The sequence below is a fragment of the Vipera ursinii genome, assembly GCF_947247035.1.
Source record: "Vipera ursinii genome assembly, chromosome: Z".
Classification (NCBI taxonomy): domain Eukaryota; kingdom Metazoa; phylum Chordata; class Lepidosauria; order Squamata; family Viperidae; genus Vipera; species Vipera ursinii.
In genome coordinates, this window is record NC_139517.1 from 57,017,790 (window position 1) to 57,031,261 (window position 13,472).

At 42.2% G+C, this 13,472-nt stretch overlaps 1 protein-coding gene across 1 annotated transcript in view; it reads left to right on the forward strand.

Moving 5' to 3' along the window:
- Nucleotides 1-13,472, forward strand: part of DDC (dopa decarboxylase) — a 185,545-nt gene that overhangs the window by 85,439 nt on the left and 86,634 nt on the right. The window contains exon 7 of the mRNA XM_083377131.1: nt 13,192-13,258. Within this exon, the coding sequence (XP_083233257.1) occupies nt 13,192-13,258 (67 nt within the window). The remainder of the gene's footprint in view (nt 1-13,191; nt 13,259-13,472) is intronic.

Sequence of the window (13,472 nt, forward strand, 5' to 3'; positions counted from 1 at the left end):
GCAACTTGGAAAACCATGGCCTTGACTATACGCACTATTGTTGGCAGGGTGATGTCTCTGCTTTTTAGTATACTGTCTAGATGTGTCATGGCTTTCCTCCCCAGGAGCAAGCGTCTTTTAATTTCTTGGCTCCAGTCCCCATTTGCAGTGATCTTGGAGTCCAGGAAAATAAAATCTGTCACTATCTCCATTTCTTCTCCATCTATTTGCAAGGAATTGAGAGGGCCAGATGCCATGATCTTGGTTTTCTTAATGTTAAGTTTCAACCCAACTTTTGCACTCTCCTTCTTCACCTGCAACAAGAGCCTTTTTAGTTCTTCACTTTCTGCCATTAGAGTGGTATATGCATATCTTAGGTTGTTGATATTTCTCCCGGCAATCTTAATTCCAACTTTTGATTCATCTAGCCCTGCCTTTCTCATGATGTGCTCTGCATATAAGTTAAACAGGCAGGGCAACAGTATACAGCCTCACCGGATTCCTTTCCCAATTTTGAACCAACCAGTGGTTCCGTGTCCAGTTCTCACTGTTGCTTCTTGACCGGCATATAGATTTCTCCCATCACTGTAAGAACTTGCCACACTTTGTTGTGATCCACACAATAAAATGCTTTAGCATAGTCAATGAAGCAGAAGTAGATGTTTTTCTGGAACTCCCTAGCTTTCTCTATGATCCAGCTTATGTTGGCAATGTGATCTCTAGTTCCTCTGCCTCTTCAAAATCCTGTTTGTACTTCTGATAGTTCTTGATCCACATACTGCTGGAGTCTAGCTTGTAGGATTTTAAGCATAACTTTACTAGCATGTGAAATGACAGCAATGGTGCGGTAGTTTGAACATTCTTTGGCACTGCCTTTCTTTGGAATTGGAATGTAAACTGATCTTTTCCAATCCTGTGGCCACTGATGAGTTTTCCAAATTTGCTGGCAAATTGAGTGTAGCACTTTCACTGCATCATCTTTTAAGATTTTGAATAGCTCAGCTGGGATACTGTCACCTCCATTAGCTTTGTTGTTGCTCAGCTTTCCTAAGGCCCACTTCATTTCACATTCTAGGATGTCTGGCTCGAGGTCAGTGACCACCTCATCGTGGTTATCAGGGACATTAAGCTCATTCTTGTATAGTTCTTCTGTGTAGTTTGCCACCTCTTCTTAATCTCTTTTGCCTCTGTTAGGTCCCTGCCATTTTGGTCCTTTATCATGCCCATTTTTTCATGAAATGTTCCCTTCATCTCTCCAGGTTTCTTGAAGAGATCTCTGGTCCTCCCTATTCTATTGTTTTTTTATTTCTTTGCACTGTTCATTTAAGAAGGCATTCTTATCTCTTCTAGCTATTCTCTGGAATTCTGCATTCAATTGGGCGTATCTTTCTTTTTCTCCCTTGCCTTTCACTTCCCTCCTTTCCTCAGCTATTTGCAAAGCTTCCTCAGACAGCCATTTTTCTTTCTTGCATTTCTTTTTTTTGGGGGGGATGGTTTTAGTTGCTATGTCTTGTACAATGTTGTGAACCTCCATCCATAGTTCTTCAAACACTCTGTCTACCAGATCTAATTCCTTAAATCTATTTGTCACCTCTACACAGGGAGGGCCTTCTCAGGGTACTGCCGGTTAATGAATGCCGATGGGTTATTCCCAGGGGAAGGGCGTTCTCTGTGGGTGTACCTGCCCTATGGAACCAACTACCTACGGAACCTAGGACTGCCCCCAACCTTCGCTCATTTTGCCAGGACCTGAAAACTTAGCTCTTTGAGCTGTTTGGCCCAGACTGAGCGGTTTTTAATTTTAATTGGGTTTTAGATTTACTTCTGGGGCTTGAATTTAATTAATTGTATTAATTGATTTTAATTTTTGTATTTCATGGTTTTAACTGCCCTGTAAACCGCCCTGAGTCCTACAGGAATAGGGTGGTATACAAATTCAATAAATAAATAATAAATACTGTATATTCATCCCCTACTTTCTTCAGTTTAAGCCTAAATTTTGCAATGAGAAGTTCATGGTCTGATCCACAGTCAGCTCCTGGTCTTGTTTTTACTGACTGTATAGAGCTTCTCCATCTTTGGCTGCAGAGCACGTAGTCAATCTGATTTCTGTGTTGACCGTCTGGTGATGTCCATGTGTAGAGCCATCTCTTGGGTTGTTGGAAAAGAGTGTTTGCTATGACCATCGTATTCTCTTGACAAAATTCTATCAGCCTGTGCCCTGCTTCATTTGTACTGCAAGGCCAAACTTGCCTGTTATTCCGGTAATCTTTTGGCTTCCTACTTTAGCATTTCCAATCCCCCATGATGATAAGGACATCATTTTTTGGTGTTAGTTCTATAAGGTGCTGTAGGGCTTCACAGAACCGGTCAATTTCATTCTCTTCAGCACTGATGGTTGGGTCATGGACTTGGACTACTGTAATGCTGAATGGCTTGCCTTCAATTTGAACTGACATCATTCTGTCATTTTGGGGATTCTACCCCTGTATTGCTTTTCCTATTCTTTTATTGACTATGAACGGTACTCCATTTCTTCTGAGGGATTCTTGCCCGCAGTAGTATACCTGATGGTCATCTAATAATTTAATTCACCCATTCCTGTCCATTTTAGTTTGCTGATTCCTAAGATGTCGACGTTCAGTTTCATCATCTTTTGTTTGACCACATCCAGCTTTCCTTGATTCATGGATCTTACATTCCAGGTTCTTATGGAGAAAAAACCTTTACACCATTGGACTTTTCTTTCACCATCAGACACATCCACAGCTGAGCATCATTTTGGCTTTGGCCCAGTCGCTTCATTCTTTCTGGTGCTACTAGAACTAGCCCTCTGCTCTTCCCCAGTAGCATATTGGATGCCTTCCAACCTGAGGGGCTCATCTTCCAGCGTCATATCTTTTTTTTCCTTTTGGTACTGTCCATGGGGTTTTCATGGCAAAGATACTGGAGTGGGTTGCCATTTCCTTCTCCATTGGATCATGTTTTGGCAGAACTCTCTGCTATGACCTGTCCATCTTGGGTGGCCCTGCATGGCATATTTATTTATTTTATTTTATTTATTTAATTGGATTTGTATACCACCCTTTCCCAAAGGACTCAGGGCGGTTTACAGGGAATTAAAACAAGAAATACAAAAATTAAAAACAATTAAAAAGATTATAACAGTCCCTGAAAGAGTAAAAACCCCAATTAAAATTAAAATTAAAATTAAAATTAAAATAAATTAAAATTAAAATTAAAATTAAAATTAAAATTAAAATTAAAATTAAAATTAAAATTAAAATTAAAATTAAAATTAAAATTAAAATAATTAAAATAATTAAAATAATTAAAATTAAAATTAAAATTAAAATTAAAATTAAAATTAAAATTAAAATTAAAATTAAAATTAAAATTAAAATTAAAATTAAAATTAAAATTAAAATTCTTAGCCTGGGCCAGAGAGCTCGAAGAGCCAGGTCTTCAGGTCCTGGCGGAATGAACGGAGGTTGGGGGCAGTCCTCAGCTGGTTCCAGAGGGCAGGCACACCCACTAAGAAGGCCCTCCCCCTGGGCATTACCCGCCAGCAATCTTTTACCGGTGGCACCCTGAGAAGACCCTCCCTGTGGGAGTGCACTGGACGAAGGGAACTTGATGCTGGCAGCAGGTGTTCCCTCAGATATCCCGGACCCAAGCCATTTAGGGCTTTATAGGTCATCACCAGCACCTTGAATCTCACCCGGAGGGCAACCGGAAGCCAATGCAGCTCGCGGAGTAGAGGTGATACATGGGAGTACCGGGAAAGCCCCATCACAACTCGTGCAGCTGCATTCTGCACCAGCTGAAGCCTCCGAGTGGTCCTCAAGGGCAGCCCCATGTAGAGAGCGTTGCAGTAGTCTAAACGGGAGGTCACAAGCGTATGAGTGACTGTGCATAGGGCATCTCAGTCCAGGTAGGGTCACAACTGGCACACCAGGTGAACCTTGGCAAAAGCCCCCCTGGTCACGGCTCTTATATGGTCTTCAAAATTGAGCTGGGAGTCAAGGAGGACGCCCAAGTTGCGAGCCCTATCAATGGGGGGTAACACCTCACCCCCATCATTAAAGGTGGAATGGTCTGGTTAACCCGAGATGCCGATATGCACAGCCACTCAGTCTTGGCAGAATTGAGATGAAGCCTGTTTCTCCCCATCCAGACCTGGACGGCCTCCAGGCAATGGGACATCATGGCGAGGGCATCGCTGGGTTGGTCCGGGGTGGAAAGAAAAAGTTGGGTGTCATCAGCCTACTGAAGATACCCCACCCCGAAACCGTGAATTATCTCACCCAGTGGCTTCATATAGATGTTGAACAGGAGGGGCGAGAGAACTGACCCCTGAGGAACTCCACAAACAAGAGGCCTTGGGGTCGATCTCTGCCCTCCCATCAACACCGACTGCGAGTGGCCCAGGAGATAGGAGGAGAACCACCGTAAAACGCTGCCTCCCACTCCCAACCCCGTGAGACGTCGCAGTAGGATACCATGCTTGATGGTATCAAAAGCCACTGAGAGATCTAATAGGACTAGGACAGAGGAACAGGCCCTGTCCCGAGCCCGCAAGAGATCATTCACCAGCACGACCAATGCCGTCTCTGTGCTGTGTCCAGGCCTGAAACCCGATTGGTACGGGTCCAGATAATCAGTTTCCTCCAGGAACAGAGGAAGCTGATGCGCCACCACACTCTCAACAACCTTCACCAGAAAGCGAAGGTTGGAGACTGGACGATAGTTATTTAAAACAGCTGGGTCCAGGGCAGGCTTTTTGAGGAGGGGTCTCACCACCGCCTCCTTCAAGGCGGCAGGGAAGACACCCTCCTTCAAAGAAGCAGTTATTACTGCCTGGAACCAGCCTCGTGTCTCCTCCCGGGCCGCATAAGCCAGCCAGGAGGGGCACGGATCCAACAAACAGGTGGTGGTGCTCAGCCTCCCCATGACCCTGTCCACATCATCAGGGGAAACAGGATCGAACTCAGTCCAGATAACATGCTCAAGACCGTCCGATTCCTCCACATCAGACTCTGCCCAGTCAGAGTCCAGACCGGTCCGGATCTGAGCGATTTTGTCCGCCAGATGATGACTAAACTCCTCAGCTCGTCCCTGTAAGGGATCCTCCCTCACCTCCTGGTTAAGGAGGGAGCGAGTCACCCTAAACAGGGCGGCCGGGCGATTATCTGTGGACACGATGAGGGCAGCGAAGTAATTAGACTTCGTCATCCTTATCGTCGCAAGATAAGACCTTATAAAGCATAGCTCATAGCTTCATTGAATTACACAAGCCCCTTCACTATGACATGAACTAATCCATGAAGGGGTTAAGACATTGGTTGGATTATATTATATTGTATTGCTTGTGTTTGACTTCCAATATAATACTGTCACTCTTGCCCAAGCTTCCAACAACTTCAACACCTTCTACCACTTTTTCTCTATTAGTAAGAATTAGGTCCATTAGAGCTTTTCCTCCAGTTCCCTCCTCTAACTTTTTTTTGGATGACAAAGTTGTTAGCTAAGCTGGTTAGGAATCTGTTCGATCTCCCACTTGCTGCAGAGTTGGTCTCCCAGCTGGTATCAGGGTAGTTAAATTCTCCCATTACTACTTAAATGTATGTTTCTTACATACATTTGTTACTTGATTAGCAAAGAGTTCATCTACTTCTTCTGCTTGGTTGGGTGGCCTGTAGTATATGCCTATGGCAATGTCATTTCCCCCCCCCACTTTTATATTGACCCATATGGATTCTAGGAGGTTTTGTGTATTTGTGTATTTCTGTAGAGATGTAGTGATCTTTTATATTCCATCTCCTCTATTGTTAGGCATTTTTCTTTTGAATAGTTTGTTTCCTTCCAAGAGAACATTCCTGTCATGAATTTCATCCCACCATGTTTCTGTAATGGCAACTATATCATATCTACCTTCATGTACTAATACTTCAAATTCACCCTTTTTGTTTCCCTAAATTTTGAGCCTTATTGTATAGACATTTGAGACATTATGGGTCTTGGGTATGTTTCTTATATCTCCTACTTTGTAACTGGGATTTCCATCTTTCCCATCGCTCTCTTCTTCATTTCTTTTTTTATTTCTTCTTTCTCTTTACTCACTACCTCCTTATATGGTTGGTTATCTAGTGGTTTTTGCTTGGAATTAGGTTGTAAAGGTAATGAAGATCCTGCCCCTCAATTTTAGCTTGGAGCTCTTTTGATAAGATGAGACAGTCAAATATATTCTTTCCAGTTCTTGTGAGATTCATTCCATCCCTTGCCTGTAGCCCTTCATATAGGTAATGCAGACTATGGTTGAGGAAGCCAATGTTCTGTTGATGACACAAGTTTTTAAACCAGTAGTTTTTTTCAAATATCCTTTGTTGGTCTTTTGTTGGAAGTATATATGAAAATAACACTTGTGTTCCTAATTCTTTAACTTTCTTTCCTACCATGTTTCCCCCAAAATTAGATAGGATCTTATCTTTTTTTTTGTTTACAAAAAGACCCATTCCCATTAGGGCTTATTTTCAGGGCATTTCTTATTTTGTGGCCACCCACCCACTCCATCCCACTGTCTGCTTGCCCATGGCTGCAGTGGCTTATGGGGCTTGCCAGGAGGTGAGGTGAGGGCAATGCTGGTGGAACGCACCTTCAGGCAAGGAGGAGAGCAGCACAGACAGGTGGGAGAAGCTGAAGGACTGGGCCATGCAAGTCTCCCCTGCCACCTCCCTCCACCTGCCATACTCTTTCCTTTTGCAAGTAGATGAAGCTTCTAGTCTCCGTCATTTCTCTGCCCAGGCAAAATGTTTTTGGACTCCCTTTCCAAATGCTCCATAGGCACCCAAATACTTTTCACCCAAAGGCAGACTGGAAGCCTTATCTGCTTTCAAATGGGATGCTTGGGAACTGAGCAATTAGCAAGCAGATTAAATTTTCAGTCTCTGTCATTTCTTCGTCTGGACAAAAAGTGTTTGGGCGCCTATGGGACTTTTGGAAAAAGAATGAATCACTTCATTTCCAAGTGCCTCATAAGCGCCCAAACACTTTTTGCTCAAAGAGAGACTTGAAGCTTCCTCTGCTTGCAAATGGGACACATGGGAATGGAGCGATTAGTTTTGTTCCCAAGCACCATATTTGCAAGCAGATGAAGTTTCCTCTCTGTCATTTCTCCATCCAGGCAAAAAGTATCTGTGGCCTATGGGGTACTTGGACACAGAGAGCTCTGTTTCTAAACACCCCATAGGCGCCCAAACACTTTTTGCCCGAATGGAGAGCTGATGGAGACTGGAAGCTTTATCTGTTTGCAAAGGGGGCGCTTGGAAATTGGGCCCAGCAATAGCAGCAAGAGCAAAATTCCCCTGGGACGGCCTCGCCAATGCCAGCTGTACAATATTTAACCCTAAGCTCCCAGATCGAAGCCTCAGCAGGCTTAAAGAAGCTGGGTGCTACCTCATGCTTGCAGTTCCGAGGGGTAAGTGGCAGCAGTGGTGAAGCAATCCACTTCTTGCCTGGCCTGCCCCATTGTGACCACCAAAGTTCCACCTTCGCTTACTGCCCAGGATGTGGCTGCAATGGGGCAGGCCATACAATGAGAGGAGCACTCCGCAACTGCCACTACTTTCCCCTCAGAGCTGCAAGTGTGAGGCAGAACCCATCTCTTTTAACCCCACTGAGGCTGCAGTCTGGGTGTTTAGAATTAAATAGTATGCAGCTGGCACTGGCTGGGTTATCCCAGGGGGGATTCTGCTGTTGCTGCTGCTGCTGGGCCATGCCCCACCGCTGCCTTTCAAGCTCCACTTTTGGCTACTGCCCAGCCAGCCAGCCAGCCAGCCAGCCAATGAGCTCATTGGCTCATGTGCTGGTTAGGACTTGTCTCAGTGCCTGGACTAGGACGGGCAATGCTTGGGGGACAGTCTGCAAAGGGTGATGGAGGAGAGGGGATGTTGCCATTGCTGCTGCTGCTTCTACTGGAGCCATGGGGAGGATGCACAGGGGAGACCCTCAGGGACTGTACAAGAAAGTGAATGCCTGCCTGCCCAGGGGTATGGGAGGTGCAGGTTGCAGGAACTGGGGTGCTGCATTGGGGAGCTTCTTCTCTGGGTATCCCCTGTTAATGTGTCTGCTTGGGGAGATCAGGAGGGAACATCAAAGTGGTGCAGAGGAGACCTGGTGCCACCACAATGAGATGAGGTAGGGCAGGAGCCCACACGGCCGGCCACCCACTCCATCCCACCACAAGGTGAGGCAAGGCAGATGGTGGGAATGGGTGCATGGGCCCTGAAGTGCATGAGTGCAGGGCGTATGGGACAGCTCCACCCTCCCACTTACCTCTCCTCACCTCCTTGTGCAGCGAGTAACCATTCGGTGGGATGGAGTGAGCAGGCTTTTAACTAGGGCTTATTTTTGTGGTAGGACTTAAATTAGGTGCACAAGTAAAAATCAGGCTAGGACTTATTTTGGGGGGAAAATGGTAGATGTTCATAATCTTTTGTTATTGTTTTCAGATTCATTGTTGTATAATTGGTCTCCACATGTAGAAGAAAGGGGTAGTAATCCATGAGGTTGATTATTTTAGTAAGGAACTCAGTTACATCTTTGATTTTTGGTCCAGGGAGATAATAAAGGTAAAGGTAAAGGTTCCCCCGCACATGCATGCTAGTCATTTCCGACTCTAGGGGCCGGTGCTCATCTCCGTTTCAAAGCCGAAGAGCCAGCGCTTGTCCGAGGATGTCTCCGTGGTCATGTGGCCGGCATGAGTAGACGCCAAAGGTGCACGGAACGCTGTTACCTTCCCACTGCAGTGGTCCCTATTTTTCTACTTGCATTTTTACATGCTTTCGAACTGCTAGGTTGGCAGAAGCTGGAACGAGTAACAGGCGCTCACTCTGCTACACGGCACTCGGGATTTGACCCGCCAAACTGCCGACCTTCCGATCAACAAGCTCAGCGTCCTAACCCACTGAGCCACCGCGTCCCTTAGGGAGATAATATACCTCCCTAAATTGACTGTCTTTTCTATATACTATAGTTTCTATTCTCCTAATAATTGAATCTCCTATCACCAATATTTGTCTATTTTTTCCCTTAGGGAAGTCTGGGATACTTTCTTCCTGTGGCAGGAATGCTGGGTTGTGCTTCTTTTAAAAAAAACTATTGATGAATGCTGTTTTATGGGTGTCTGCATATTTTCTTCTAATCCTAGTACCTTTTCTGCAAGCAGTGAAATTTTAGAAATAATGAATACTAATCATAGGATACTAAGATGATACTTTTTTCAATAAGCAATGTCTAGTGACTAATAATATTAGATAAAAAAATAAAAATAAAAAAGGATCCTCCCTGACAGCCACATCATGCCTGTCATTTCGATGGGTCCTTGTGAGATGTAGAAATGAAAAAAATTCAAAAGCCTGAACTGTCTAACTTTGGATGGTTAATTGCAGGCCTATGTATTGTTTGCAAAAGAATGATTTGTTGCAATGAGAATCCCTCATGGGGAGGGAACTTAGCATTTCTTCTTAAGGAGGAAGAAACATGGTCTGGCAGTCTTTTAACTAGTAGTTTAGGAACAGATAATCCAGTAGTTGGTATTTTGACATCTTCATTATTAGACATCAAATCAATTAAAGCTAGAACCCTATTTAGAATTATTTACAACATGCCTTGATGACCGCAGTTGACCTTGTTGACCACAGTGCCATCTTCTGAGAAACAACTTTAACAGAACTTTTTTCAGATAGAAAAGCCAACCTTTTTCAGGTTAAAGATTGCCCTAGGAAAGTGACTACAATTACAAAGGTTATAGACAGAGGTAACTTTGAGGTAAGGTTAAAAAGTCAAGATGGCTGCCATTTGACCATCAAATGTAAAAATGATTGGAGCTTTGATTCCACTGGCCACCATCTTGACTTTTATTATTTTAATTTTAATTCCATTTATTAACCTTGTCTGCAAACACTCTTGGACATGGAAGAAAATCAGACTACAGCTGCTTTCCCAGGACTACTAATGTTTCTTAATGTTTTTAATGGATCAAAATTATTTTTCAAAGCACTGAAGTAACCTTATTAAATCTGTTGCTTTGGTTTTGGGAGCCATAAAAAGGTTCAAGGGTGACTACTGAATGTGATTACACAAACTTGGTTTATGAGTTTCCTGGCATTTTAAATATAAAAAAAATCAATTGAGGCATAACATTTTTATGATCTGTGATTTAACATGTTTTCCTGCAATTGCCCATTCACTTAATGGCCACAAAAATATGTGTCTGACAGGGCTCTGTTATTAATTATCTCCAGCTTTACCATTTTCCATTCTTTTTTGTTTTACAACAGTTTCAGATGTTTCCTTGTGGGTTTTAGAGCTGTGATGCTACAACATTTCTTCTTTAGAATTCTGAATATATCTGATCCTATTCTTAGCCAAATGCTAAACTTACCTAGTTGGGTGTGGTCATTATGCTATACAACTGACTGCTTTGTTTGCAAAATAAGAACAACAATGCTATATTTAAAGATGCAAAGTCTGGAGTGGCCTGTAAGCTGTCTGAACAATTTTCAAGGGAAACAATATATCCCTGCTCCAAATGTGATTACACTGTTGTAATGGGGATTTCAAATTGGGTTAAATGCAGTATTAGATCTCCCTCACAAACACAACAGCTGCTGTTAGCTTGAGAATTGAAGTAAGGAGATTTCAAATTGCTTATAGGACACATTCATAACAATGATACCTCATAGTTATATCACAAATTGACATCTCTTTTATAATAGCAAAAAGCCTGAATAGATTATTGGGGTTTATGAATTTCTGAATGTAAATGGTACTAGGACACAGAGACTGAGATGCTATATCTTTAATCTAACCATCAGCACTACAATGACTATTTGGTATGGCTTTTATGACCCAGAGATACATGTCCTGGTAACAACTAATATAAGGAATCATTATGCTGTCATGCAGAGATGGCAGAATGCATGCAGCCTTAGTTATGAAGCTTCTTATCTATAAAATTATTAGGGGAGGGGAAAACCAATAACTGTGAGCCAGCGTTGTCATTGGGTAAACTGCTATTTATAGCTTTTATACTTATATTGAATAAATAAATGTTATGAGAATAAATAGTGATGTGAACCCTTTTTCTTTAACTGAATTTACTCTAGTTATTTTAATAATTGAGTCAGTGTAGTTTTGTTATACCAATATAATGGGCCCACTTTAACCATGATTGAGATATATAATTGCATTAAGGTAAAAAAAAATATAGGTTTGTATAGGGAATAATTTTTGGAAAGATCATGACTTGAGCATCATATTTAGATGTTCATGACTTGTTTTATTGCTTTACTACAAAAATGTTTTGTTGTCTTTGATAAAGTATGTTTGCATAATCATAGGTAAAAGGTAAAGGTTCCCCCGCACATGTGTGCTAGTCGTTTCTGATTCTAGGGACTGGTGCTCATCTCCGTTTCAAAGCTGAAGAGCCAGCGCTTGTCCGAGGACGTCTCTGTGGTCATGTGGCTGGCATGACTAGATGCCAAAGGCGCACAGAATGCTGTTACCTTCCAACTGTAGTGGTCCCTATTTTTCTACTTGCATTTTTACCTGCTTTCAAACTGCTAGGTTGGCAGAAGCTGGGACAAGTAACAGGCACTCACTCTGCACTCAGGATTTGACCCGCCAAACTGCTGACCTTCTGATCGACAAGCTCAGCGTCCTAACCTACTGAGCCACCACGTCCCTTTGCATAATCATAGAACACCTAAAAATGGCTGCATGGAGTTAGACAGCCAGCTTTGTGCCAATCAGGAATATACTGAAAGTTATATTTGTAGGGTATACACAGTCTACAAATTACAGAATTGGAAGAGACCTTGGAAGACTTCTATTCCAACTCTCTGCTCAAGCAAGAGACCCTATATCATTTTGGACAAGTGGCTATTGAGTCTCTTCTTAAAAATTTCCAATGATGAAGCATCCACAACTTCTCAAGGCAAGCTGTTTCACTGGTTAATTGTTTTCACTGATAGAAAAATTCTCTATAGTTCTGGATTGATTCTCTCCTTTTGGTGCAAAGTTACCAAAATCAGTAGCTTTGAAATAACTGTGGGACTTAATTTTTTCTGATAAATATTGTTACTAGCTAAAAACACAGTACACAGAATAACTTTGCAGAATGCTCAACAGCTTCATTAATTTTGGCTTCTGGAGAAGTTGAAAACAATTTTACTGATTCTATAAAGGACCCAAATTCAAATGTATCTGCTAAGGTTGTCTCAGGCACTTACTATGCCATTGCCTCTGCCTATGGGGATGTTGAGAACAAAATCTATCAAAATGAAATTCAATGGTGAAAAAAGTAAGGTTCTACATTTAGGCAGGAAAAATCAAATGCACAGATATAGTATAGGTGGTACCTTGCTCAATAGTAGTAACTGTGAGAGGGATCTCAGAGTCCTAGGAGACAATCACTTTAATATGAGCCAACAGTGTGCTGCAGCTGCCAAAAAAGCCAACACAGTGTTAGGCTGCATTAACAGAGGGATAGAATCAAGATTACGTGAAGTACTAATACCACTTTACAATGCCTTGGTAAGGCCACACCTGGAATACTGCATCCAGTTTTGGTCACCACAATGTAAAAAAGATGTCGAGACTCTGGAAAGGGTACAGAGAAGAGCAACAAAGATGATTGGGGGACTGTAGGCTAAAACATATAGGGAATGGTTGCTGGAATTGGGTATGTATAGTTTAATAAAAAGAAGGGTGAAGGTTGACATGATAGCAGTGTTCCAATATCTCAGGGGCTGCCACAAAGAAGAGGGAGTCAAGCTATTCTCCAAAGCACCTGAAAGCAGGAAAAGAAGCAATGGATGGAAACTAATCAAGGAAAGAAGCAACCTAGAACTAAGGAGAAACTTCCTGAACCAGTGGAACAACCTGCCTCCAAAAGTGGTGAATGCTCTAACACTGGAAGTTTTTAAGAAGAGACTGGCCAGCCATTTTCCTGAAATGGTATAGGGTTTCCTATCTGAGCATGAGGTTGGACTAGATGACCTCCAAGGTCCCTTCCAAATAATAATAATAATAATAATAATAATAATAATTATTATTATTATTATTATTATTATTATTATTATTATTATTATTATTATTATAAATGCTATTCTTAAAATCTCTATTTTTTGTTGTTTTTTGGACCTGCAGTTGTGTGCAACTCTTGGAACTACGACATGCTGCTCCTTTGACAATCTGCTAGAACTGGGTCCTATTTGTAAGTTGTGATCATTTTATCTGAACACTGAAAATCTGCTTTTACTGTGTCTGTCATATTGCATTAAACCCTTTAGTGGATTTTGAGTAGGAGACCTGCTCAGCTGAAAAACGTGGTATTCCTGCACAATTTAATTAGAGAAATACTTTTGTGGCATCATTTCTAGAGCTGGGTGAATCTTTTAGCTGGGAAAAAATTATTTTACTCATTTATA